Source organism: Euleptes europaea, chromosome 18 (assembly GCF_029931775.1).
Source record: "Euleptes europaea isolate rEulEur1 chromosome 18, rEulEur1.hap1, whole genome shotgun sequence".
NCBI lineage: Eukaryota > Metazoa > Chordata > Lepidosauria > Squamata > Sphaerodactylidae > Euleptes > Euleptes europaea.
Window position 1 is genome coordinate 5450954 of NC_079329.1, and position 27795 is coordinate 5478748.

Here is a 27795-nt window from a genome sequence, read left to right on the forward strand (position 1 = left end):
CACTGTGTTTTCGTGGTAGCTGCAACTATAGTGTTGGCTTTAGTCTGTACACTGTACATCCCCGTGTATTTTTTAAAATGACTCCTCATCCCCTCAGCTCCTTCTGTACACGTGTGTGTGGTTCTGCCTCCCATGGTTGCATCCACCACCGTGTCAGAATCTCAAAGATGTCCACAGTCCCAAAAAAGTTGGGGACTCTTGAACTAGACAGAACATTTCATTCATTCAACATGTTCATTTTTATGTTTGCCACAGGTAGGGATGGAGAACCATACAGTCGTAACTGAATTTATTTTGCTGGGCTTTCCCAGCATCCAAAAGGTGCGAATCCTCATCTTTGTGGGTGTCTTGGTGATCTACGTACTAACCGTCACAGGAAATGTCATCATTGTTGCCACTGTGTCTTACGATTCTACGCTTCACAAGCCAATGTACTTCTTCCTCGGCAACCTCTCTTTCTTGGGCATCATCTATGTGTCTTCTACAATCCCGAAGCTTTTGGCTAATTTGCTAGTGATCAAGAAATCCATAAGCCTCGCTGGTTGCAAAGCTCAAGCTTTCTCCCACTTTTTCTTGGGAGCCACGGAATTCTTCCTCCTCACTGCCATGGCGTACGATCGGTACATGGCTATATGCCACCCTCTTCATTACCACACCATCATGAGCACCAGGGTTTGCGTTCAACTGGCATGCGGCTCGTGGTTTGGCGGCCTGATGACTGTCTTGGTGCAGACAATTCTGGTGTTCCGGCTGCCTTTCTGTGGACCCAACATCATCAACCACTTCTACTGTGATGTTGGACCATTGTTAAAGCTGGCCTGCACCAACACCCGCCCCATTGAATGGATTGTCTTTGTCATTGCCACCATTGTAGTCTTCAGCAATTCTCTTTTGACGGTTGTTTCCTACATATTCATCATCTCGACTGTTATGAGAATCCCGTCGGCATCTGGGCGACAGAAAGCCTTCTCCACTTGTGTTGCTCACTTGGTGGTGGTTGTCATGTTGTATGGGGCAATCATCTTTATATACATCAGGCCAACAGGTCATGCCTCACTGAATATGAACAAAGTGGTATCCCTCCTGAATACGTTGGTCACCCCACTATTGAACCCTTTTATCTACACTCTCAGAAACAAGGAAGTGAAAGATGCTCTGAAAAAGGGGTTCACCAAGAACAAAATCTTTGAGGACAACAAATGGTAAATAAATATATGATGATCTTGGGGAGGTGGTAAGCTCTCCTTCCCTGGAGGTTTTTAAGCAGAGGCTAGATGGCCATCTGTCAGCAATGTTGATTCTATGAACTTGGGCAGTTCATGGGGGGGCATCTTGGCCATCTTCTGGGCACTGGGTGTGTGTGTGGGAGGTTTTTAAAATTTTACGCACAATGTTGACATTCACACATGAGCAAAGATTCATTGTCTCTGCACAGAATCATAGAGCTGGAAGGGACCACCAGGGTCATTTAGCCCAACTCCCTGCACAAATGCAGGAAATTCACAACTACCTCCATTGCATTTTATATATGTGCTGGTTTAAGACTGTTTGTTTATACACGTACTCATCTATGACCGTAACAACAATAAACTAAAGTATAAAGTGTCTTATTGTTGGCACTGTAACCTACAAAATGTGTCTGTTAAAGATATGTTTTTGGCCTGTGCAGTTATTGTTTTTTTTTGGGGGGGAGGATATTTACTCAGATCAATTTTGTATTAGAATATTCATTGATTGTTGGAGATGCTTATGTATTTTAAACTATTTGCCTGTACTTTTAAACTATTTGCCTGTCTGGAGACTGACTGGTGGTTAATGAAAATGGACCTTCCATGCCCTTAAAGGTAAAGGTCCCTGTGCAAGCACGGGGACCCATGGGGTGACGTCACATCCTGACATTTACTAGGCAGACTTTGTTTATGGGGTGGTTTGCCAGTGCCTTCCCCAGTCATCTTCCCTTTACCCCCAGCAAGCTAGGTACTAATTTTACTGACCTCGGAAGGATGGAAGGCTGAGTCAACCTTGAGCCGGCTACCTGAAACCAACTTCCATCAACCTCTGCTCAGGTCGTGAGCAGAGCTTGGACTGCAGTACTGCAGCTTACCACTCTGCACCACGGGGCTCCTCCATGCCCTTATTGTTGCTGGAACAATAAATGCCCACCTCTGGTAATGCAATAGATTGAGGACTTCACAGCGTTATCGATGTTCGAACACATAGCATACAGACAACAATTGCTCATGTACATATTTTAGATATTCAGAAACCTTTCACAGATGTTTATTTTTGTTCTTATTTGCTGTTATATTTTGTTATTTCTTTCTGCTTGGAATTAAAAAATATATAGTTTTTAAATAAAAGACATGAGATATTAATGACACGTAGTTTCAGAGGGTCACCATAACTTTCTCGATATCTGATGGAGCTTTGATTCTTGAAAGCTTATATCCCCCAAATCATGTTGGTCTCTCAGGTGCTACTGGACTCAAATCTAGCTATTAGTGACTGGCTCTCCTGAGATTATCTCCCCTCTCTGAACGGCCTCTCCACAGTCCACCGCTCTTAACCACTATGCCACGCTGACTGTCCATCTTGACTGTGTAGACACATTTAATGAGAGACTTATGCTCTCCTCTCCGGGAGTTTGAGTGGTAAAAGGCCCATTGCAATGCGGCACTTCCTGGTGTAAACCGGAAGTGATGCAGCGTGGTGTGCAAGCACACATGCATGCTTGCCCGCCAACCCTCAGCTGGTCGGCGGGCAGCCTGCTAGATCGGCAGGGTTTTGCCTGTCACCACTGGGCACTTGGCAACCCTACCTATGGGTCCGAGCAAGGTTTTTTAGGGTTCCCCCTCATTGGCACTCTGGACTGCCTTTTTCACCTGCTTCATGATGTCAAGGTGAAGGTGGTTTTACACAGGCCTGGTCACTGACTGTGTAGGCCGTAACTAGTTTCGGTAGGGATCGGTAAGGTTGCCAGGTCCCTCTTTGCCACCGGCGGGAGGTTTGGGGTGGAGCCAGAGGAGGGCGGGGTTTGGAGAGGGAAGGGACTTCATTGCCACAGAGTCCAATTGCCACAGTGGCCATTTTCTCCAGGTGAACTGATCTTTATCAACGGGAGATCAGTTGTAATAGCAGGAGATCTCCAGCTGGTACCTGAAGGTTGCAACAAGAAGTTACAAATAGTGCTGTAAAGTAGCAAGTACAAACATGAAGCTTGTGCTGTTTTTCTTGTTGGTACCTGTAGGTTGGCAACCCTAGGCAGAAAAGGGAGGAATTTAGCGGTCCTGTCTCATATCAAATATCATGATTTCTTTAGACTTCCATCAACTGAGAAACTGGGCAGCCTTGAAGAAGCCCTGGGACAAAGAAATGTTCTGCAAATTGGCCCCATGAGAACCATGAAAGTTCTTAATAAATCAAACCCCTTGCAGAATGAAGAGAAAGAGTAGCAACCACTAAGTTTCTTGTGCTAAGCAATTCCCACACCATTGGGGATGGATGTGTACATGTGTGTCCAAGGGAGGGAAAGAGGAGTAGGTAAGGTGAAAAGGAGGAGCTAGAGAGAAAGAAACAGAAGAAAACATCAGACTCAAGGAAGAAGCAGAAGCAGAAGCAGCAGCAGCAGCAGCAAAAGAAGAGTAGAATGTTATTTGCCGGTTTTCTCTACATTTAAGGAGAATCAAACCGGCTTACAATATCCTTCTTTTCCCCTCCCCACAACAAACATCTTGTAAGGTAGGTGGGGCTGAGAGATCTTTAAGAGAACTGTGACTAGATCAAGGTCTCCCATCTGGCTTCATGTGTAGGAGTGGAGAATCAAACCCGGTTCTCCAGTTTCGAGTCCACCACTCTAACCATTATACCACGCTAGTTGCTTCCTTTACTTGAGGAGGTTTCTCATCTGTATACAATACCACGACTTTCATGCATCCTTAGTTTCCTTAGATTGGAGAGTACAAGAAACAGTGCGGCACATTGTTTAGATGTGTATCCCCCCTTCCCCATTTACAAGCAAGGTCAGTCTTGATTTTAATGAAAATTCAGTAATACTCCAACTGTTGCTACTGTTTCTGTTAGTAGTAACTTCTCCATCAAAAACCATCATTTTTATTTGCTGCATCATGGCAGATGTTAATTTTACTGGTTCCCCAAAGGCTTTCCTTCCCTATTGCTTCCACATATGCATGTAGTCTTCTGTGTCCTTCATCCCCATACCCCACAACTGTTCCTTTCTCTGTGTAGAAGCTGAACCAAGTTGGTTGTTCCATAAACTCTCAAGAAGCCCACAGCAGAAATCCTTTCTCTCTCTTCTTTTGGAATATTTCTGAAGTCCCACCTAATTAAGTTAGTAATTGATCTCCCACATTATGATCTTGTTTGAGGGATCTGTAAGATTTCACTGTCAAAGGCCCTAAAAGCATGAGGTGATACTCAACTGCCCAGTTTGTCCACTTCTGGGTTTATTAATTGTTTCTTTAATTAGGATTTACATCGAACTCAGGAAGTCCATGATCTTTTAGCTAAGATGACCAACAACTCAGTTCACATAACAAAGATTGTGTCAGTCAGTTCTCTTTTGTCTTTTCAGAGGGAGCAAAGAATGGAGTCAGACTCTAGCAACCAATCTTCAGTTAAAGAATTTGTCTTCCTGTCCTTCCCAGTCCGCAATGAGATGCAGATCCTCTTCTTTGTGATATTACTTCTCACTTATCTCCTCACCCTCATGGGAAATGTGGTCATGCTCTTCCTGATATGGACCAACCAAAGCCTCCATACTCCCATGTATTTCTTCCTCAGCAACTTGTCTTTCCTGGACATCCTCTTCACTACAGTGATTGCTCCCAAGATGCTTTCCAATCTTCTGGCTGAAAAGAAAATAATTTCTTTCAGTGGCTGCATTACCCAGACTTATTTTTATTTCTTTCTGGGGACAGTGGAGTTCATCCTTTTAGCTGTGATGTCTTTTGATCGTTATGTGGCCCTGTGCAACCCACTGAGATATACTGCAATTATGAATGGACAAGTCTGCTTCTGTATGGTTTTGGGGTGTTGGGTGGGAGCATTTCTGTCAGTCCTTTGTCCCACAGTTGTTGTCTCCAGACTTCCCTACTGTCGTCAAACCATCAACCACTTTTTCTGTGACATCGCTCCCTTGCTGGAGGTGGCGTGTGTGGACACTCACTTCCTAGAACTCCTTGATTTCTTCATGTCTTCCCTAGTTGTACTCAGCTCCTTGGTGCTCACTGTGGTATCTTACACCTACATCATCTCCACCATCCTCAGAATCCCTTCTGGACAAGGGAGGCAGAAGGCCTTTTCCACCTGTGCTTCTCACATCACGGTGGTTTCCATCGCCTATGGGAGTTCCATCTTCATGTATGTCCGTCCGAATCAGAGCTACTCCCTCGCCTTTGATAAAGTTGCTGCTATCTTGACAACGGTGGTTACCCCACTTTTAAACCCTTTTATATACAGCCTTAGGAATGAGAAAGTCAAAGAGGTTTTGAAGGAAACCATAAATAAGATATTTCTGTATAAGCATGCCATGTATTGATTTTAATTTCACCAAATTTTATTTATTTAAGTAAGTGGAAATTTTGCATTCTTGGACCCTGAACACCTCAGAGATGAGCGATTTCTCCAATTTCCTTGCCATATATTCAATTTTCAAAATTCAGTGCAATCAACTAATACCCAATATTGTTAAATGCATGGGTAGTGATATTTATGATTGCAACTCCTTTCCACTGGAATCCCCTTAAAATCTGAATAGGCGAGACATGCAAGATTGATTTATGCTTGTTCATAAATATTTGATATTGATCAATTAAGATGATATGCAAAGTCTCAGAAATGAATGAGATAAGGAGCTAGATTGCCCTATTTTGCCAAAGCAATGGGATATGCCATAAATCATAGAATCATAAAGTTGGAAGGATGCACTAGGGTCATCTAGTCCAACCCCCTGCACAATTCAGGAAAAATATCTTACCTGTTGTTTCTACAGACATTAAGCTTTGACTTATTAAGCAAAACAATTGTTTAGGATATAAGGGACACCATAGTGCCATTTTGGAAAAGGACAATGTATAAAGTGTCTTATTTTTGGCACTGTAATTTACAAAATGTGTCTCTTAGAGATACATTTTTGGCCTGTGCAGTTATTGTCTATTTTGGGTTGGGGGGAATAATTACTCAGATCAATTTTGTATTAGATTATTCATTGATTGTTTGGGATGCTTATGTACTTTTAAACTATTTGCCTGACTGGAGACTGACTGATGGTTAATGAAAACGGACCTTCCATGCCCTTACTGTTGCTAAAAGACTTACATTGCAATACTGGAAAGATAAATGCCTACCGCCAGTAATCCAATGTATTGAGGACTTTATAGCTTTATCGACGTTCAAACACATAGCGTACAGACAACAGCTGCCCATGGGCATATTTTTAGATATTCAGAAACTTGTCACAGATGTCTATTGTTGTTCTATTGGTTGTTATTTGCTGTTATATGTTGTTATTTCTTTCTGCTTGGAATAAAAAATATATATTCTTAAATAGAAGACATGAGATATTAATGACAAGTAGTTTCAGAGGGTCAGCATGTCGGCCTGCAGCAGAACAGTTAGATCCGATGGGAGCTTTGATTCTTGAAAGCTTATACCCCTTAAATCATGTTGGTCTCTGAGGTGCAACTGGACTCAAATCTAGCTATTAGTAACAGGGTCTGCCAAGATTATCTCCCCTCCCCAGATACAGTACCTGTGACTGATAGCTCTGATTTGCACCAAGAACTTGCTACTGGGACATGAAACCCTGAATATTTTAAGCCCTTGTTGAATGTTGTCTCTTTTAATGGCGGGATTAAACAGATATGTGGCTAGGGTTGCCAGGCCCCTTTTCACCACTGGCTGGAAGTTTCGGGGGTGGAGACTGAGGAGGACAGGGTGTGTGTAGGGGAGAGACTTCAATGCCATAGAGTCCGATTGCCAAAGCAGCCATTTTCTCCAAGGGAACTGATCTCTATCGGCTGGAGATCAGTTGTCATTGCAGGCGATCAGCAGCTAGTACCTGGAGGTTGGCAACCTTAAGGAGAAGAGAACAATGCAATATGATTCAGGTTTCCATTGAGGAAATAGTAATATGGCTGAAAGGGGGGGCAGATAAAAGGCAGCTTGTTTTTTATGTGAGAAAGAAAGAAAGAAAGAAAGAAAGAAAGAAAGAAAGAAAGAAAGAAAGAAAGAAAGAAAGAAAGAAAGAAAGAAAGAAAGAAAGAAAGAAAGAAAGAAAGAAAGAAAGAGGAGGGAGGGAGCGAGGGGAGGAAATGAGGGCTGCCAGGAGAAGGGGAAATAGTGTGGGGAGATTGAGCTGCCCCTCTCAAGTCTTTGCAGGTTTCCAGCTGCAAAGACCTGGAGGCTGACCTCCTGCCGAGTTTTCCCAGGGAGAAGATGCCAGGGAAAGGGAAAGAGGAAAATCTGAAAATTGGGGGCATAAATAAAGTTGGTTGATGGATGTGGAGGAGAGAAGGAAGCAAGAAGCAGAATCTATGGGGCATAGGGTTGCCAACCTCCAGGTACTAGCTGGAGATCTCCTGCTATTACAACTAATCTACAGCCGATAGAGATCAGTTCACCTGGAGAAAATGGCAGCTTTGACAATTGGACTTTATGGCATTGAAGTCCCGCCCCAAACCCCGCCCTCCTCAGGCTCCGCCCAAAATCCTCCCACCGGTTGTGAAGAAGAAGAACCAACCCTAATGGGGTATGCCAGGGTAGGTAAAGAGGAAATAGTGTGGAAGGGTGAAATAAGAAGTACCAGCAGTTCTTTTTAGGTGCCCTATTGTTCTACCTTGTTTTGAATTGCCATTAAGAATCTCTGAAATAACCCAAAACAAACTTTTTTGAGGCATTTCCACATGGAACAGCACTTTATTCTACTGTTCTCAAGCTTGTTTGTAAAGGTAAGTCTGTAACTTCTTAATGACTCTTGTTAATTGGTCTGAGTGAATTGTACCTTTTTCAGCGTCATTCCCATATGAGAAATATTGCATCACCCATAGCTCTAGTTAATTCCACAGGAACAAAAGTGCAGAAAGACAATACATTGTAACAATCCCTTTTAATGAACTTATACATGGAAAATAATTGCCTATTTTGGGACCAAGTAAATGATTATCTCTTGACTGACAAGTATTTTTGTTGATATACAATGGAATTTCTAAGTTGACTGATAATCCCTAAAGGATTTCTTTTTCTTCTCTGAGGGCTACTCAAGTGACAGGTAAGCACAAGGTTGCATTTGGATCTGGATCTTCCAACTTGTAATCCAACATCCTGACTGCTGTAGAACACTGAACCTGGTGACCGAAACAATTTCAGTTCCTTAAGTCTTCATTTCACATGAAGATAGAAAATTTTGTGTGTCTGCATTCTGAGCCATTTGAGAGGGATACTTGTTATTTTGCATCCATTGAGGTGATGGTAAATACATCAACTGTGACTGAATTTATCCTTGTAGGAATTCCATTTCTCTACGATCTACATCAGATTTTCTTTGTCATGGGTTTATTCATGTACATCGTAGCCATCCTGGGGAATGGATTTATCCTCATCATTGTGGCCATTGAGCCAAGACTTCAGACTCCCATGTACTTCTTCCTGAGCAACCTGGCTTTTTTGGAGATCTGCTACACCACAACGGTGGTACCCAAGCTACTACAAACGCTTATAGAAACGCGGACCACAATTTGTTTCCATTGCTGCATGGCCCAGAACTTCTTCTACTTCTCATTTGGAGGTGCAGAGCTTTTAATCCTGACCGTGATGTCCTTTGACCGTTATTTGGCCATATGCAAACCACTCCAGTACCCAATGATTATGAGCAAGAACGTTTGCATTCAGTTGTCCCTGGCCACTTGGTACACATCATTCTTTGTCTTTTTTTGTCAGTGTCTCTTTGTTTGGAGGATGCCTTTCTGTGCTTCCAATGTGGTCGATCATTTCTTGTGTGATGGTGCTCCCATGTTCAGCCTTGCATGTACTGATACCTTCCTCAATGAGCTTCTAGGATTGCTCACTGCTGTCTTACTTGGTGTTTTGACCTTGATCTTCACCATTGTGTCATATATCTACATCATCTCCACCATAATGCACATTCCTTCAGCCAAGGGACGCAAGAAGGCCTTCTCCACCTGTACATCTCACCTGATTGTGGTGTCTATATTGTATGGAGCACTGATAGCCATGTACGTGAGGCCCAATCTGCATGCCTCATCTCAGTTAACCAGGGTACTAGCGGTGGTGAACACGACTGTCACTCCAGTGCTGAATCCTTTCATTTACACAATAAGGAATGCCGAAGTGAAGGCAGCTGTCAAAAATGCAATCTCTAAGAAGAGACAGTTGCTGAATGAAGAGTTTTTAAATGTGTCCAAAAAAGCTGGTAAATAATATGAGTGACATGAGAACTCTGCGATCGGGATACGTGGAGATACAAACACAATTGCTGATAATAGTAGGTGGAACCCAGTGGAACTGGCAATGTTCTGCTTGAGGGTATAATATTCTTTTTAATGTATATATTTCTTTGCATCTTGAATATTAAATTGCAAACACTGCTTCATTTTTATAAACATTACAAATACAATATCCCATGCATAGAATAACTATTCTTGTCAAGCGAAGAACCTTATTTCTGCCTTGATGAATCATTTGTAATTTGATATTAGTAGCATTTAGAATAGTTTTCAATCACTAGGTGCAGTGTTGGTGGCTACTTTGGAGCTGCTGTTGACATCTGCTCACAAAGTACTGATTTGTTCAGGTCATTCATCATTTGAAATCAGCTAAATTTTGATTTTTTTGGTCTGCAGCATTGTTAAAGTTGGGACAAACTCAGAACATACTGTATAGACTGACATTCCCAGGTGTATGTATGTTATATGCCATCTTCCAATTGATGACAATCCTTTGAATTTATATCGTACAAAATGTCCTATCATTAACAACCTTGAGTAGTTCCTGCAAAAAGGGCAGTTCCCAGGTAGCAATGTGTGAATGCACAGTGTAGTTGTGCTCCAGTGTAGAGCAAAGAATTGACAGAAAGATGTACAACTTTGAGCATGAGGCAGAGAAAAGGGAAGGGCTGGAATACTGGGAGCCAAGTTATGCAGTTTCCCTCAAACCTACCCTGCAAGATCAGAATAACTGAGGAAAATGTCCTTTCAGTGAGTGCTTAAAATTGTTGTCAACCCAATCATTAATACTCTGTGGCTTGTGTGTGGGAAAATGTAGAGTATTCTTTAGTGTCACTTGAAGTGTCACTGTGTCCAGTTTTGGGCTCCACAATTTAAGAAGGATGTTGACGAGTTGGAGCGTGTCCAGAGGAGGGCGACCAGAATGGTCAAAGGTCTGGAATCCATGACCTATGAGGAGAGACTTAGGGAGTTGGGTTTGTTTAGTTTGGAGAAGAGAAGGTTGAGGGGAGACATAATAGCCATGTTTAAATATTTGAAGGGATGTCATGTTGATGACGGAACTAGCTTGTTCTCTGTTGCTTCAGAGACTAGGACACGGAGTAATGGATTTAAACTAATAGAAAAGCGATTCCACCTAAACATTAGGAAGAACTTTCTGATGGTGAGGGCTGTTCGATGGTGGAATGCACTGCCTCGGAGGGTGGTGGAGTCCCCGTCTTTGGAGGTCTTTAAGCAGAGGCTAGATGGCCATCTGCCGGGAGTGCTTTGATTGTGGGATCCTGCATGGTGGGTGGAAGGTTGGGGTCACTGGGGATGTGGGGGGGAGGTAGTTGGGCAGGGGGTTGAACTAGATGACCCTGGTGGTCCCTTCCAACTCTATGATTCTATGATTCTAAGGTAAATGGTTTGGAATGAGTGTTACTGTGACCAATTTGGGCTATATGCAAGAGACTACGAAATTATTGAAAACAACATTTTACGAAGTTCAGCTCATTTCAAAGTATGGGATGTCTTAGCTACTTCACAGTTAGGGGGATAATCAACCCGTAAGAATAATAGTACAGCAATCAGGGGATATTCAGATTTCATGATTGTAGAATCCCAAGACTGTAGCATCACTAACTATAATATACTTTTGTTGATCTTGTAATAATTATCGTGATGTGATTGACATCGGGCACTCTCTTTATCAGCAAATGAATAGTTGCTTCTGGCATGTATATGTAGCACTTAAAACCATTTATTCCTTTCCACTTGACACAATCAGGGTACATAATCAGTGAGCGGACAGAGATAGAAATGCTCCGAAAGAAAAGTCATGTGTTATCGAATGAGGGGATTGTCTTCTTTAAATGGCACCCCTGAAAACAGAGATAGCGAGAGAGGATTCTTTTAAAAGGGGGGGGGGGAGAATTGAGTATGCTTTTGTGAGATGCTGGTAAAGATAATGCAGATATAGAAAAATCAAGGGATTCAGTGATTCCTAACAGTGACTCATTGAAAAGATGCAGATTGTTGAAGAGACCAAGTTAGAGATGAGTCTGAGGCATGAGGAAGAAATTCAAAACAAGGAAGACCAAGATTGCTAACCCAAGCTAACCTTCCACTGGTGACTGTCAATCATTATCAGCTTTAATAATAATTTTAGCTTTAATAATATAACCCCATTCTCAATAAGGGATGGGAGGCGGTGCTGATCTCATCAGATCTCGGGAGCTAAGCAGGCTTGGTACTTGGTTGGGAGACCCCCAAGCTCTTCTTCTGCAGAGGAAGATAATGACAAGCCACCTCTGCCTCTCACATGCTTTGAAAGCACCTTGTTGGGGTCGCCAAACGTTGGTTGCCACTTGATGGCACATGCGTACATGCATGTTCTCAATAAAGTGGACACTTCGTGAACACACCTGAATGAAGACCAAGAGTATGCATCAAACTCAGCTTTATTCATGGCTGGTATAAAGAATCAAGCAGTATTATAATGCCCCCCACCCCCGTGGGCTTCTTCTGTCAGGTAGGTGCTAATGGGCAGAAGTTCTTTGGGCAACTTCTCTAGGTCTAAACATGTCCAGAAAGACTATTAGTTTTATTTGTCCTCATCTGAACATAAACCTGTGCTGAGAGGTGTTAGGGCCCATCTCTTTCACCACACATGCTGCTCAGATAAATAATATTGGGTTGGTGCTCCTCTCCACCAAGGAGGTGCAGACTTTCTCACCAGACTTTAAACACCAGACTGTGGGCAAAAACGCATGGTCACTTTAGCCTCCCTTATTCTCTGTTTCAGCCAGGATTCAGCCAGGATTGAACGCATGTGTTTCGCCGAATGTGAGTTCGATCCTGGCTGAATTCTGGCTGAAACAGGGAATAAAGGAGGCTAAAGCGACCATGCGTTTTGGCCCTTTGTTTAACCAGAGGGAACCAACCAATCATAGGGTGGCAGCCATGGGGACTTGGTCCTACAGAAGTGCAAGCTGAGGTGAGGGTTTTGTGGAACACATACCACCTCCTAAAAGCCAAACAAAACAGAGGCAGTAGTGGGGGGAGGGGAAGGGTGAGGAGCAGAGGGGTGATGCACTCTGGAATCTGAATAAGGTACCTGATTGATTGATTGATTGATTGATTACCTTATTAATCATTTTGAATCGAACTCTAGCATGGAATGAAAGGAACTTAAGGAAGTCCATACATCTCATTTAGTAAATAAAAAGTTAACAGATTTAACTTTGCAAACTTGGATGAGAATAGTGGGATGGATTGCTTTTTCGATGTGGAAATGTCTAAATCCCATTTTTTATTTGTTTGTTTGGAAATTTAAGACATTTCCAAACTGAAATTAGAAGGAATCATAAGAACTCCTATAGGCATAATTCAGAAATTTAGTGAAATAAGGCATTTGAGTTAAGGATACATTCCTCTATCTTGGATTATGGTCCAGATTGTTTCATTCTTCTGCAGTCTTCATAATAGCTCAGTAGATAACTCCATGATGCCATTTTGGACAGCAGCAAACAACAAAGGTTAATAACTCTTGCTAATTGGCCTGGGAGAAGTTTACCTTCTTTGAAGTCATTCCCATGAGAAAATACTGACATAGTGAAGAAGCTTCCCCCTGCTGAGGATTGAATAAAAATTGAAATAATAAGAATCCTTTTACAAGCTATAGTTATAGAAGGACAAATGCAGAATTTTTGTAACAATTGGTGGTGGAGACAGCCGTCAAGTTGTAGCTGACATGGCGACCCGATAGGGTTATCAAAGAAAGAGACGAACAGAGGGGGTTTGCCGTTGCATCTGTGTAAGTGACCCTGGATTGATTGGTGGTCTCCCATCCAAGTACTAAATGGGGCCAACCCTGCTTATCTTCCAAAAACTGATGATATTTCTCTAGCCTGGGCCATCCAGGTGGGTGCTGAAAACAATGTTATTGCAAGATGTAGACTATCAAGCCTTCTAAGAATTAGTTCATCATATCTGTAGCTATACTTGATTCTACAGAATCTCAGTGTGAAGAGATAGTCTTCCGTAACAATCCTTGTTACAGAATCACTGAGTAAAATTATCTAGAGTTGGAGCAAGTGAATAATTATCCTTTCATCCTTTGAATCCTTTGAATAACAAGCAATTTTGTTGATATACAATGAAGTTTCTGTGCTGACTGAGAACAGAATCTTTCCTAAAGGATTTCACCCCCTTCTCTAATGGCTATTTATTTCTCAGCTTTTAGTCCAACATTCTGACTACGGCTCTACACGGTACCTGCTGACCTAAATCATTTCAGTTCTTTCAGTCTTTATTTCACATAAAGGTAGAAAGTGCTCTTTGTTTGCAATCGGAGCCCTTTGAGAAGGTCAGTTAGTATTTTGCAGCCACTGAAGTGATGATGAATGCATCAGCTGTGACCGAATTTATCCTCGTGGGGATTCCATTTCTCTACGATCTACACAGGGTTTTCTTTGCCTTGGGTTTATTCATGTACATCACAGCCATTTTGGGGAATGGATTTATCCTCGTCATTGTGGCCATTGAGCCAAGACTTCAGACTCCCATGTACTTCTTCCTGAGCAACCTGGCTTTTTTGGAGATCTGCTACACCACAACTGTGGTACCAAAGCTACTACAAACGCTTATAGAAACGCGGACCACAATTTGTTTCCATTGCTGCATGGCCCAGAACTTCTTCCACTTCACATTTGGAGGTACGGAGCTTTTAATCCTGACTGTGATGTCCTTTGACCGCTATTTGGCCATATGCAAGCCGCTCCAGTACCCAATGGTTATGACCAAGAATGTTTGCATTCAGTTGTCTTTGGCCACTTGGTACTCATCCTTCATCGTCATGTTTTTTCAGTGTCTCCTTGTATGGAGGATGCCTTTCTGTGATTCCAATGTTGTTGACCATTTCTTCTGTGATGCTGCTCCCATGTTCAGCCTTGCGTGTACTGATACTCACCTCAGTGAGCTTCTGGGATTGCTCAGTGCTGTCTTACTGGTTATTTTGACCTTGATCTTCACCATAGTCTCATATGTTTGTATCATCTCCACCATAATGTGCATTCCTTCAGCTGTCGGGCGCAAGAAGGCCTTCTCCACCTGTACATCTCACCTGATTGTGGTGTCTATATTGTATGGAGCACTGATGGTCATGTATGTGAGGCCCACTCTGCATTCCTCATCTCATTTGACCAGGGTACTAGCGGTGCTGAACACTTCCCTTATTCCAATGTTGAACCCTTTCATTTACACAATAAGGAACACAGAGGTAAAGGCTGCTGTCAGGAATGCAATCCATAAAAAGAGACAGTCGTTGAATGAAGATTTTTTAAGTGTGTTGAAAAAAGTCAGCAAATAATGTTAATGGTGTGAGAAATCTGAGATCAGGACACATAATAATAAAAGCACCCTTACTGATAAACAGTGTAGTTGGGGGAACCTACTCAAACATATAATATTCTGCTCAAGGATGTATGAGTGTCCTGAATATATGGAGCCTGTTTTCATCTTCAGCATTACTTTGCAAACTTTAACACTGCTTCATTTTTTGTAAACCAGTCATTCCAAATGGAATCTCCTCTGCATAGAATGACTTAAGCAAATAACTTCATATATTGCTTTGTGGAATTGCTTTTAATTGAAATTAACAGTATTTGGGATAGTTTTCGACCACTGAATGGCTAAGGGTGGAACTGCTGTTGACATATGCTCGCAAAGTCAGTACGATGTGAGCTACATCTACAGCATCTCCATGTTTAGCCAACCACTTAGATCCCTGTTTACCTGCCAATTTGTGCTGATCATGTATCATTTCAAATAATCTAAATTTGAAGTGATCATTTTTTGGCCTGTGCTGTTCTTCACATTGGCACATCCTCAGAACATGCTAGATAGACTTACAATTCCCAGATGACAGTGAGAGAGGGCAGAATATCATGCCATTAAAGTAGTCAAAAAGGGCAAGAATCTGAAGAAGTGAGCTGTGACTCACGAAAGCTCATACCCTACCAGAAACTATTTCTGTTAGTCTTTAAGGAGCTACTGGACTCTTGCCCTTTTTGACTACTGCAAACAGACTAACACGGCTACCCACTGTTAATGCCATTAAAGGTGACTGAAACTGAGAGAGGGCAGAGAGCAGTCATGATACAGTGTGGAGGTTGGGATCGCCACAAACATTTTCAGCTTTCAGAGTCAGGCAGGGAAAATGGAAGGGCTGGAATTTTACAGAGGCCAATTATGCAGCTTCTCCCGGCAAGATCAAAACAATGAAGGAAAACAGCCTTTCACTGAGCGTTTGATTTTGTCCTCAATTGAATTGGTGGCGTATCTCCCGTGCAACCCTATGATATTCACATAAAAGGTCACAATATGAGGATACAGTGAAGTAATTCATATTTCAACATAGCTATTTCTTATGTGGTGGGAGGGGGACTGACACACAGGGTACAACGAAAGGGATCCCCAAATTAACATTCACTACTGTTCTCAGCACCTTCTATATAAGCACTGTTCTCTTGATCTTCTGTTCCTTGAGAGATGGAACAGGAAGGCCCTTTCAGTGGAATGCACACAGTGTTCTTTGATATTCTAGTCTTTGTGCATTAATGCCCAATTCTTGTCATGGCCACAACAAAGAAAGACAATTCTGATTCCAACTGCAGAGGGTTTAGGCACTTGGAGAATAGAACTAAAAGAAAAAAACTTTTTGAGGCTTAATTAACCCAGACTAGCCCAGACTCATCAGATTTTATAAACTAAGGAGGATCGACCCTGCTGAGTGCTTGGATGGGAGATCACCAAGGAAGTCCAGGGTCACTATGCAGAGGCAAGCAATGGCAAACCACCTCTGGTTGTCTCTTGCCTTGAAATTCCTATGGGGTTATCACAAGTTGGCTGAGACTTGACATTGGTTTTTTCCTCCATTGGTTTCTCTCAGGTAGGTGAGACAGAAAAGAGATTCCCACCTTTCACCAGGGAATCTTCACTTGCTCGAGTGCTTCACTCTTTGAAAATAGCAAGATGCTGGGGTTTGTGACAAGGGAAAAAAATCATTCTGATTTCCGATCAAGACTTTGGGTGGGATACTTTTTAAAAATTATGGTTGCTTATTTTGCGGTAAAACATTACCAGTTTGGGATTCAAACCTGTGTGGTTTGGGGGGGGGGGTGAGGAGTTTGTGGCCCTTATTTTCAATAGGAGCTATATATGAGGGTCTGGGGTAGCTGTTTATGAACATAATGGCCCCAAATCTGCACAGAACACAATCCTTCCTGTTATGTAAAGACCTGCTCTGTTCCAATGAGATCGAGTAAAGGGTTTCAATTTTACAGAAACCCCAAAGTAGGTGATTCTCTGTGCAGCCACACTTCTTTTTACTGATTCCTATAGCGATGGTCAAGTGGCAGCATAGCAGGAGAGCTTTGGCTGGCTATGGCATTAAACAAACAAACAAAAACCTGTCTGCATTAATTTCATTTCCCCACTCTTACAGTGACTAACAATAATAAATAAAATATCTTTTCACCATAAACTGTACATTTGCCATTCTTCCATGTTGTAATCTCTTTGTTTTTGTTCAAAACGTGAAAGTAGCTTCCTTTGCAAAACTCTCTACCCCGTGTCCCTTCCTGTCAATCTGCCATTATTCCCTATGAGCAACCTTTTGGCCGGGGGGCTGTCACTACTGTTTTTCAACCAAATGACACCCAAATTGCTGCAGAGCGGGTGCTGTCCAGTATAGAATCCCCAAGTTTCAAGCAAATTGAACCAAGGTGTTGAATTTTACCACCCCCTGCCTGAAAATTTGCACTCAGTTTTCTGTTTTCCCAGCCACAGCACTTGAAAAGAATAAAAGGACTCTGCCCACACACAGAAATGAGTGAAGGAGAGCTGTATGTCTCTGCAGCTGGTCTCCAAAGGTGATCGGCTGGGAGTGCTGTATGCTCCTCCCTTGCAATGATGTGATTGGAAGGGGAAAGCACCATTGCCAAGGAAATCAGTGGTTTCAAAGAAAAACACAAGCACAAACTACAGTTTTGGTGAGCACCCAAACTATTTAAAAAAAATGTTCACAGAGGGTATTTTTTAATACCAACAAGCCTGGATTTGTATCACTCTTCTTGGAAATCACTGTACCAACCTGAATCAGAGATATCCACGTATATCTTCAGCTCAGCAATTTCATTATGCACACTGCTACTAGATACCAGAGATCAGATAGCCTTCCTGCTAGGCTCTGATGGGTTAATCAAAATAACTAAATGGCAAGGTTGTTTATATCCTTTTTTCCTACTCCAGTCCGTTTTCTGTTGCTAAAGGGAACCCACACTAACATGACAGAAAGAGATGATAACTTGCAGTTTAACTGAAAAATCTCTTTTAATAAGTTTTATTTTAACTCACATTGACACCTTGCGTTTTCATTTTGCTAATGGTAGCGGTGTGTTCATCATTGCATATGGCACCAAATGCAACACATGCTCCAGTGTGTTTTGACAGAATATTTTCTTCAGGGACAATATTTTAGAAATTTGTATTGTACCAGACTGTTTTCTGCAAGAGTGACAGCCCATTCCTGAGTCTGGGGGCCATAGGGGCTTAGGAGGCACCCAGACCTCTACGCCGGTGTCTGTGCCACCTGTGCCATGCAAACCGGCTTGGACACCAGCGCAGTGCCACTTTCACTGGCCCCTAGGACTACCGCAGCAGCTTGGCCCTCAGACACTGGTTTGGCCTCCCACCAGGGTCTTGTCAGCACAAGTCCTCGCACTGATGTCCCAGGAGGCATTCTGGGAGGAGGAGCTGCTGGGATGAGGAGCTAACCCCTTTCAGCCCGGGAATGCCCCCTTTAGCAACAGCGGTGCTGCACCAGGTTTTTGCTGGTGCAGCATCACTGTTTTCAATGGAGTGTTTTCCCTCCTTTCTAAATTTCTTTACTAAAACAGCTCATCCCCCCACCCCGCTGCAGTGGCCAAACCTCTTTGGAGGCACTGCAGCCCCACCACGACCATGCCATCCCCAGCTGCTTCAGCTCTCAGGAATGGGCTGTGAGTCTTTATTGGAAGAATAAGAGACATTCTTAATATGAGCCCATGGGTCCTGAATTCTGGTCATTAAACTCTTAAGGTACATATATTTGTGCCTTAGATTGCTAGTGTTGGCTTCATCAGAGAACAGCACTTACAACACATTCTCTGTAGACCCTTTAAAAAATTCCCTTTATTGTTTGAAACATTCCATTGATTTTTATAGTTTCTGAAATTGAGAAGTAGGATTACACACTAATGAATGATCTGGTGGCCATTGATAATGAAAGAAAAAGAGCTAAGAATTTCCTTCTAAACCCTATCACAGATGGAGTCTAATGAAACAGGTGGGCCATTTGATTTCTTTTCCCAACATGTGACATTTACTAATAGTCATAAATTCCATTCACATGGGCACAAACTTTCTTCACGCAGTCTTCAGAAACCTTCTAATATTGAATGAGTCTTGATAATTGACATGGGAAAACACTACCTCTTAGGAAGTTTTCCCATGAGCATCCATTCATAATTGAAGTATCTTTTGTTCTGAAACTTCAGTAGCAAGAGGAGAACAAAGAAACCCTTAGTATTAGTTATTATTACAACACTCAGTTAACAATTACTTGGAGGGGAAATGTCTCAAGAGGAATTCTTGAAGCATGGACAAATTGGGTCCTTAGAAGATCAAGGAGATAAATGACCCCTCCAAAAGTCATTTGATCCAGAGAAGATTCTATGTTAGGGATAGAGAAGAAAGGAAACAAAACTTAGCTGATAGCTGTAGTTGAATCCCCTGCTTGATATATAATAAGTGTGCAGCTTATGACAAGAGGAAATCATAAGTATCATAACACCAATCAAGGATTACTGCATTATTTTTCTGAAGGTCTCTACAGCATGTCAGTGTGAAAAAGGCAATGCTTTCAATTAGAAATATGGCTAAAACAAATTTCTCACTTTAAAACTTGTCAAACAAAATGATAGGTGATTTTTGAATATTTTCAGGGGATAGTATGGTTATTTTTACTATCACGAAGGAGATGAATTCATCAGTAGTGACTGAATTTATCCTTCTAGGCATTCCTTTTCTACGTGATCTCCATAGAGTCTTCTTTGTAGTGGGCTTGTTGATGTACATCACAACCATAATGGGGAACGGGTTCATCCTAGTCATCGTAGCCATCGAGCCGAGACTTCAGACCCCCATGTATCTCTTCCTGAGCAACCTGGCTTTTCTGGAGGTCTGCTACACCACAACGGTGGTACCCAAGCTGCTACAAACACTTCTAGAAAGACGGACCACAATATGCTTCCGATGCTGCATGATCCAAGGCTTTTTCCACTTCATCTTGGGCACCACTGAGCTTTTCATCCTCACAGCAATGGCCTTTGACCGTTACTTGGCCATATGCAAGCCACTTCAGTACCCCATGATCATGACCATCCATGTTTGCATTCAGATGTCTTTGGCCACCTGGTACTCATCATTCATAATTATGTTTTTTCAGTCTCTCATTGTGTGGAGGTTGCCCTTCTGTGGGCCCAATGTTGTCGATCACTTCTACTGTGACGTTGGGCCTGTCTTAAGCTTAGCTTGTGCCGATACTCACCTCATTGAGTCTTTGGGATTGCTGAGCTCTGTGCTAATTGTTATTACGACCTTGATCTTAACCGTGATGTCCTACATCTTCATCATCACCACCATCCTACGCATTCCATCAGCTGCAGGACGCAAGAAGGCCTTCTCCACCTGTACATCTCACCTGATTGTGGTCTCCATATTGTACGGAGCTATCATCTTCATGTATGTGAGACCAAACGTGCATTCCTCATCCCGCACAAGCAGGGTAGTAGCCATTTTGAATACTGTCCTTACCCCAATGCTGAACCCTTTCATATACACCATCAGGAATTCAGAGGTGAAAGAAGCCATCAGAAGTGTGGTGCACAAGATAAGACTGCTGAAAGAACATTTTTAAAAGTGGATAAAAGGTTGGTAACAAATACAGTAATGCAACAGTTCAAAGTGGGGGACAGTATTTCATATTTCAGTGGAGAGACTCTCTAATCGCATTTGTTTCTTAAGTTCACCAATGTGTATATTCATATCTAAATTGTGAAATGTTTGTGTATTTTAGATGAATTTGTTGTAGTTACATTTAGATTCTGGTGGTAGAAAGTGCCATTAAGTCACAGTTGACTTATGGTGATCCTGTAGGGTTTTCAAGGCAAGAGACACATAGAAATAGTTTGCCATTGCCAACCTCTGCGTAGTGACCCTGGACTTCCTTGGTGGTCTCCCATCCAAGCATGAATCAGGGCCAACCCTGCTTAGCCTCCAAGATGTGGTGAAATCAGGCTACCATCCAGGTAATTTTGATTCTACCACAGTTCAATAGGAAGCCTTTTTCCAGCATAGTAGTCTCTTCTTCCAAAAGAAAGTTGGCTAAATATATAGCAAACTTCAGGGGGGAAATCGCCTCTCCAAAGCAATGGTACTAGCAACAGATTTGGGCCATTTTAATTTGGATTCTGGAGGTTTTTTTTTTTACCATCTTCTGGGCATGGAGTAAGGGTCACTGGGGGTGTGTGGGGGGGAGTAGTTGTGAATTTCCTGCATTGTGCATGGGGTTGGACTAGATGACCCTGCTGGTCCCTTCCCACTCTATGGTTCTTCCCTGAACAGCCTACTGATTTGGAACTGACTGGGCTTCCTAGAGGCACCTGGTTGGCCACTGTGTGAACAGACTGCTGGATTTGATGGACCTTGATCTAATCCAGCATGTCCTTTCTTACGTTCTTTCCAAATTGTAGAATTCATGATCTCCTGAACCAATTGTTACAAATGCATGGCCCCAACATGGTTGCTTGGTAGTCGGTCATCTTATTCTATAAACATCCTGGAGACTGACACACTCCGCTGAACTCGACTGAACTCCACAGAAACTGTGTCCGGGTAATTAGGTTTAGGAGCAGAAGAAAAACATACAACTTGTTTTGTTGTCAGTGCAGCTACAGAACCACAATGTGAGATAGCACCTCATTGTGTACCATTTGTAATATTTCCCATTGTTAGGAAAGAATTTGATATTCCTTTACATCCCTCCAGCGGAGGCTGCAAGACCATACCTCTTTTTCTGGGTTTTTTTTTTTGGGGGGGGGACTCAGTAAGGAGCAAAAGTCAGGGTGGATCTGGGGGGAAGGGGGGCACCTGCCCCAGGCAGCACGCAAAAGGGGACGGCAGCAGCAACTAAAAGAAACACTTTTTGAGGCCTAATTAATGTTCTTAACAAGTCTAGGAGAGTTTATTTTTTCTCTGGATACATTCCTTTGGGAAATAACAGCAGATGCTTTGATATACCATCAAAAAGGAATACAAAATTGTTCCACTTCAGCAGAAGTGGCTTCTAAAGAACATGTCAAATACATAGAAAAATAATAAGGTTGGTGCCTGTCATTCATTGTCCTTATCTAGTTGCCTGTTGCTCTGACCTGGATAGACCAGACTAGCCCAGTCTCATCAGATCTTGGGTTGGCCCTAGTTAGTACTTCGATGGGAGGCCACCAAGTAAGTCCAAGGGCACTATGCAGAGACAGGCAATGGCAAGCCACCTCAGTTTGCCTCTTGCCTTGAAAATCCTAGAGGGTTGCCATGAATCAACTGTGACTTGACATCATTTTCTTCCTTTGTTGGTCTATCTCAGGTTGGTGAGATAGAAGTACAATTATTTTTGATAAAGTATTCATGTTTGCAAGATCTGAGCAAGGCTGACAAAGACAGGACATTTTGGAGGATTTTCATTCATAGGGTCGCCATGAGTCGGAAGTGACTTGATGGCACTTAACACACACATATACACACAATGTATTCATGTATAGCATCATAAGTTCAACCTTAGAAGACAATGCACCGATTTATTGACCTTTGTACGATGCTTTGCATCAGAATCAAATGCATGGCCTCAAAATGGTTGCTTGGTAATTATTTTTTTAAATTTAAAAATATCCTGGAGACTGAGACACTCCACTTAACACAACAGAAACAATGTCCCAGTAACTAGGTTTAGGAGCAGGAGAAAGAAGGATGCAACTTGTTTTGCTGTCAATGCAGCTACAGAATCCCAGTGTGATATAGTCTCTCATTGTGTACCATTTGTAATATGTTCCATCAGTTAGAAAATAACCCATTTTTCTATTGCATCCATCCAGTGCAGGCTGCAAGACCTTCAGGTGAGTGGAGAGTGTACCTCTTTTTCTATTTTTTTTGTGGGGGGACCCAGTAAGGAGCAAAAGTCAGGGACAGATCTGGGGGGGGCAAGGGGGCAGCAGCCCCGAGCTGCAAGCAGAAGGGGGCCGTGGCAGCAAATTATATAAAGAAAAATATGTATATAATATAGGGGGGTGGTCAATTGGTAATTTTGCCCCCTTCCAAAAAATGTAGATCTAGTCCTGACAAAAGTGATTCCCAGCAGGCAATGCCTGTACCTGTCAGCACAATGTATAATAAAATGGAACTAAGAAAAATTAGCAAATTGGTAAAATGGGTCATACCATAGTGCTCAAGGACACAGGACAGAAAAATGAAAATGAAGACTTGGGGTGCTGTGTGGTCCCTCGAAAAGCAACAAGCCAGACACAGAACTCAGCTCCTCTGTAACTCAGCCTTGCCGTTTGTATGTACCCTGGAAAAGCAAGCTTGTAGCCCTCATGGCTTCAAAGGTATGCTTGCGAGGTCAGGGGCAAGGCCTGGTGAGTCTTAGAAATGGGAAAGGGGAGGCTGAAGGTGGGGATTCAATGGACAGCTTGTTGCCCCTTCCCCTGACTAGCGAAGCCAGGATAGATTATGCAGACTAGGCGTATCTATGCAGGTCAGGGAATTTTGTATATTATCTTATTTCATATAAGCGATCTCTCCCCCCCACACACACACCTGTAGATTAAAGGCTAGTCCAGTTACATCGAGGAACTTCCAAAAAAAAAAAAAAACCAGCTCAGGTACTGCAATGTTTTCCTACAATCCCACTTTCAATGTCTTCCCTATGGAAATAAAACTCAAAATTTGGCTGAATGTTTTACTGAATAAAATGCCCCTTGGAACTTTTCCTACACATTCTGATACTTGACGTGGCTCTTCTATTTATAGGTATGACAAATATCTCAGCAGTTACTGAATTTGTCCTTCTGGGCTTCCCCTTGCTTTACAACATACATGGCCTCTGTTTCTCGGTTGTTCTGGTGATGTACAGCCTAAGCATGCTGGGAAATGGATTCATCCTCATTATCGTGACGATTGACCAGAAACTCCAAACACCCATGTATGGCTTCTTGTGCAACCTGGCCTTTCTAGAGATCTGTTACAGCAGCATAGTAGTCCCTAAATTATTGGAGACATTTATCAGTACGAGGACCACCATTAGTTACCATTGCTGCATGGCGCAGATTTTTTTTATCTTCTCCTTTGGTGCTATTGAACTCCTCCTCTTGACTGTGATGGGCTTCGACCGCTACATTGCCATATGTAAACCACTTCACTACCCAGTCATCATGATGAAAAATGTCTGCATCCAGTTGGCCATGGGATGCTGGCTGGGAGGATTTGTGCATATTTTCTACCAAGCTGTCTTGGTATGGACTCTGCCTTTCTGTGATAAAAATGTCCTAGACCATTACTTCTGTGATATTGGGCTAGTCTTAAGTTTGTCCTGTGCTGACACCTGTTTGCTAGAATTCCTGGGGTTGTTGTCGGCCATCTCCATTATGGTCATCACCCTTTTCCTCATTGTGGTGTCCTACATTTGCATCATCTCTACCATGTTACGTATCCCTTCAGTAAGTGGGCGCAAGAAAGCCTTTTCCACTTGCACGTCTCACCTGATGGTGGTTTCAATTTTGTACGGAGCCATCGCTTTTATGTATATTCGGCCAAACGTGCACTCTTCCTTTCACCTCAGCAAGGCAGTCTCCTTCTTGAACACGGTCCTTGTGCCCATGCTGAACCCTTTCATTTATACAATAAGAAATGTGGAAGTAAAGCAAGCCTTCTGGAGAACAGTCCGTAAAACAGGAGGACCCCTCAAAGAGAAAACATTCTTAGGAAGGATGGTTGGTCAGTAGCTTTTGCAAGGAAATTGCAAGGAAATGTTGTTTCCATCTTTTCTCAGAGCAACGAGAAAAGGGATTCCCACCTTTTACCAGGGAATCTTCACTTGCTAGAGTGCTTCACTCTTTGAAAATAGCAAGATGCTGGGGTGTGCGACAAGGGAAAAAATCATTATGATTTCTGATCAAGACTTTGGGTGGGATACTTTTTAAAAATTATGGTTGCTTATTTTGCAGTAAAACATTACCAGTTTGGGATTCAAACCTGTGTGGTTTGGGGGGTTGTGGAGTTTGTGGCCCTTATTTTCAATAGGAGCCATATATGAGGGTCTGGGATAGCTGTTTATGAACATAATGGCCCCAAATCTGCACAGAACACAATCCTTCCTGTTATGTAAAGACCTGCTCTGTTCCAATGAAATCGAGTAGAGGGCTTCAGTTTTACAGAACCCCCAACTTAGGTGATTCTCTGTGCAGCCACACTTCTTTTTTACTGGTTCCTATAGTGATGGTTACCCTGACCTGAATGACCCAGGCTAGCCTGATCTTGCCAGATCTCAGAAGCTAAGCAGGGTCAGCCCTGGTTAGTATTTGGATGGGAGACCACCAAGGAATACCAGGGTTGCTGTGCAGAGGAAGGCACTGGCAAACCACCTCTGTTAGTCTCTTGCCATGAAACCCCCCAAAAGGGGTCGCCATAAGTCGGCTGCGACTTGACGGCACTTTACACAAACACACATAGTGATGGTCAAATGGAAGCATAGCAGGAGAGCTTTGGCTGGTTATGGCATTAAACAAACAAACAAAACCCATCTGCATTCATTTCATTTTCTCACTCTTACAGTGACTAAGAATAATAAAATACCTTTTCACTATAAACTGTGCATTTGCCATTCTTCCATGCTGTGGTCTCTTTGTTTCTGTTCAAAAAGTGAAAGTAGCTTCCTTTGCAAAACTCTCCCCCACACTCCCTGTCAGCCATTATTCCCTATGGGGGATCTTTTGGGGGGGGGGGTCTGTCGCCACTGTTGTTCAACCAAATGGCACCCAAATTGCTGTGAAGTGGGTGCTGTCCACTTTAGAACCCCGAGTGTCAAGCAAATTGATCCAAGGTGTTGAATTTTACTCCCCCCTGCCTGAACAAGTTGCATACAGCTCTCTATTTTCCCAGCCACAGTACTTGTGAAGAATAACACCCCCCCAGGAATGAGTGAAGGGGAGCTGCACGTCTCTACATCTGTTCTCCAAAGGTGATTGGCTTGGAGTGCTCTATGCTCCTCCCTTGCAAGGATCTGATTGGAAAGTGAAAGCACCATTGCCAAGGAAATCAGTGGCTTCAAAAAAAAGCACAAGTGCAAGCTACAGTGTTGGTGAGCACACAAACTTAAAAAAAATGTTCACAGAGGGTTCTTTTTTTATTTCCCAATGTGACAATGTTTATTCCCTCAATCCATGTGTATGAGCATTATGGGGCTCCCTTGCCTCGTTGCCTAATGCCTTGCCTAGCATTCTTCCCCTTTCTACCTGCAGTGGGGACATGCACAATCACACTTGGGTCAACCAGCTGCTACTAATAGTTTTGACCACAGGATGAAAGTGGACGGGTGCCTTCAGTTGGCACCTTGGATAGATATAAGCAGTGGACAAAATCCAGCCATTTGGGGGGGGGGGTGAATGCTGGGAAATACCTTTTCTACAAGAGGTAGTTCACGATGGGTGGGTAGCCATGTTAGTCTGTCAATAACAGTAGAAGAGAGCCAGAGTCCAGCAGCACCTTAAAGACTAACAGAATTTCTGGCAAGGTATGAGCTTTCATGAGCTACAGCTCATTTCTTCAGATACAGTTAAAATGTGAGTCCATCTACTCTTACATCCATCTATCCTTAAGTAGAGAAGTATTCACTCTTCTCTACTTAAAGATAGATTAGATGGACTCACATTCTAGCTGTATCTGAAGAAGTGAGCTGTGGCTCACTTCAGGCTACTGGACTCTTGCTCTTTATGACTTCTACAAAGAGGTTGATTCTCAGTTATTCCTTGTCTTGGTTCAACTCAAAATGCCTGTGTTGGTCTCCTGCTTCTATGTCCCACTCTAGGGAAATCATGCCTATTGTTATTAACTTGCTTGGTCTCTAGGTTACCAGTCGCCCAGCTTCTTGGCAGGGTATGACTCCATAGAAATGGTGAAGACTCTGCAACTTGCATTACGATGGGTCTCAAACACTCAGCAGTGAAACAACATTGGGGATCTGTTAAGGCACAATCCTTTCCTTTGGTAAGGAGATCAAAAATGCCTTCAATAGGAAAAGGATAGGTAGTGTATACCTTTCTTCAGCACTCATTTTTGGTTGACATCAAGCCAAATGTAATTTTGATTTTCCTGTGTTGTTAAATCCCCCTGGGTCGATAAAACAGGGATTTGACCTTAATTGGTTGAGCTCATTATAATGGTCGATCAGTTACCTACAACATTGGAAATGGGTTTGTTTCCAAAGGATCCACCTTGAGAATCACTCAGAATGGACCACCTTATAATTCTAAAATAATTAACTCAACATTTCCTAGTAATATAAACTAACAGAGAAGTCTAAGGGCTTCTGCTCTCTCTTGTTTTGAATGTAGTGATATAGAGCAATTGCAAGATCATTGTAGCTACCTTGATTGAAACATGGTGTGTGGAATGTGATCCTCTTGGCTCGTAGTCATTTTATCATTATAATGATCTTCATGGAAACTTAGGACAAAATGGTTTGAAGAGTTAACAATGGAAGAGAAAACTTCTATTGGCCCAAGTTTTATAGAGAGCTAAGATTCCCCGCTTGAAAGAGTTGACACAATTTGAAACATCAGGAATTTTCTGGGGTTATAATCAAGGGAGCCTTTGGCCTTTACATATATGCAGGAAAGGAGAAAATACTATGAGGTGCCGCCAATGCTGCTAATTTGAGGGCTTGTGATTGTTTTGGGAGACAAGCTCAATGTGCTATTTTTTCCTGACTATTTTCACCTCTCAGCAAAAGAACAGCTAGGTAAGTATCCTTATGACCTCATTTGTTTTAAAGGAGCAATCCAATGTCATTATAGAACAAGCATTCAGTGAATGTTTATGTTTCTGATAAGGGCAGCTTTGATATCAGTGAGTTTGGCTAAATCCAAATGGATATAAAAATCTGCTAACCTATTTTTATGCCGAG

The 27795-nt window shown here is 42.5% G+C and overlaps 6 protein-coding genes across 6 annotated transcripts; all 6 read left to right on the plus strand.

Moving 5' to 3' along the window:
* Window positions 1-261: 261 nt before the first annotated feature.
* LOC130490213 (olfactory receptor 6X1-like) lies at window positions 262-1206 on the plus strand. Its single transcript, XM_056864037.1, has one exon. It carries the CDS (start codon window positions 262-264, stop codon window positions 1204-1206), a length of 945 nt encoding a protein of 314 aa, XP_056720015.1.
* A 3427-nt stretch (window positions 1207-4633) lies between these two features.
* LOC130490214 (olfactory receptor 6M1-like) lies at window positions 4634-5557 on the plus strand. Its single transcript, XM_056864038.1, has one exon. It carries the CDS (start codon window positions 4676-4678, stop codon window positions 5555-5557), a length of 882 nt encoding a protein of 293 aa, XP_056720016.1. The 5' UTR covers window positions 4634-4675.
* A 2927-nt stretch (window positions 5558-8484) lies between these two features.
* LOC130490215 (olfactory receptor 6X1-like) lies at window positions 8485-9456 on the plus strand. Its single transcript, XM_056864039.1, has one exon. It carries the CDS (start codon window positions 8485-8487, stop codon window positions 9454-9456), a length of 972 nt encoding a protein of 323 aa, XP_056720017.1.
* A 4404-nt stretch (window positions 9457-13860) lies between these two features.
* LOC130490216 (olfactory receptor 6X1-like) lies at window positions 13861-14832 on the plus strand. Its single transcript, XM_056864041.1, has one exon. It carries the CDS (start codon window positions 13861-13863, stop codon window positions 14830-14832), a length of 972 nt encoding a protein of 323 aa, XP_056720019.1.
* Window positions 14833-19515: 4683 nt separating this feature from the next.
* On the plus strand, window positions 19516-20481 carry LOC130490217 (olfactory receptor 6X1-like). The gene has a single exon (XM_056864042.1). The coding sequence runs from the start codon at window positions 19516-19518 to the stop codon at window positions 20479-20481; it is 966 nt and encodes a 321-aa protein (XP_056720020.1).
* Window positions 20482-23647: 3166 nt separating this feature from the next.
* On the plus strand, window positions 23648-24616 carry LOC130490218 (olfactory receptor 6X1-like). The gene has a single exon (XM_056864043.1). It carries the CDS (start codon window positions 23648-23650, stop codon window positions 24614-24616), a length of 969 nt encoding a protein of 322 aa, XP_056720021.1.
* The last annotated feature ends 3179 nt before the right edge of the window (window positions 24617-27795 follow it).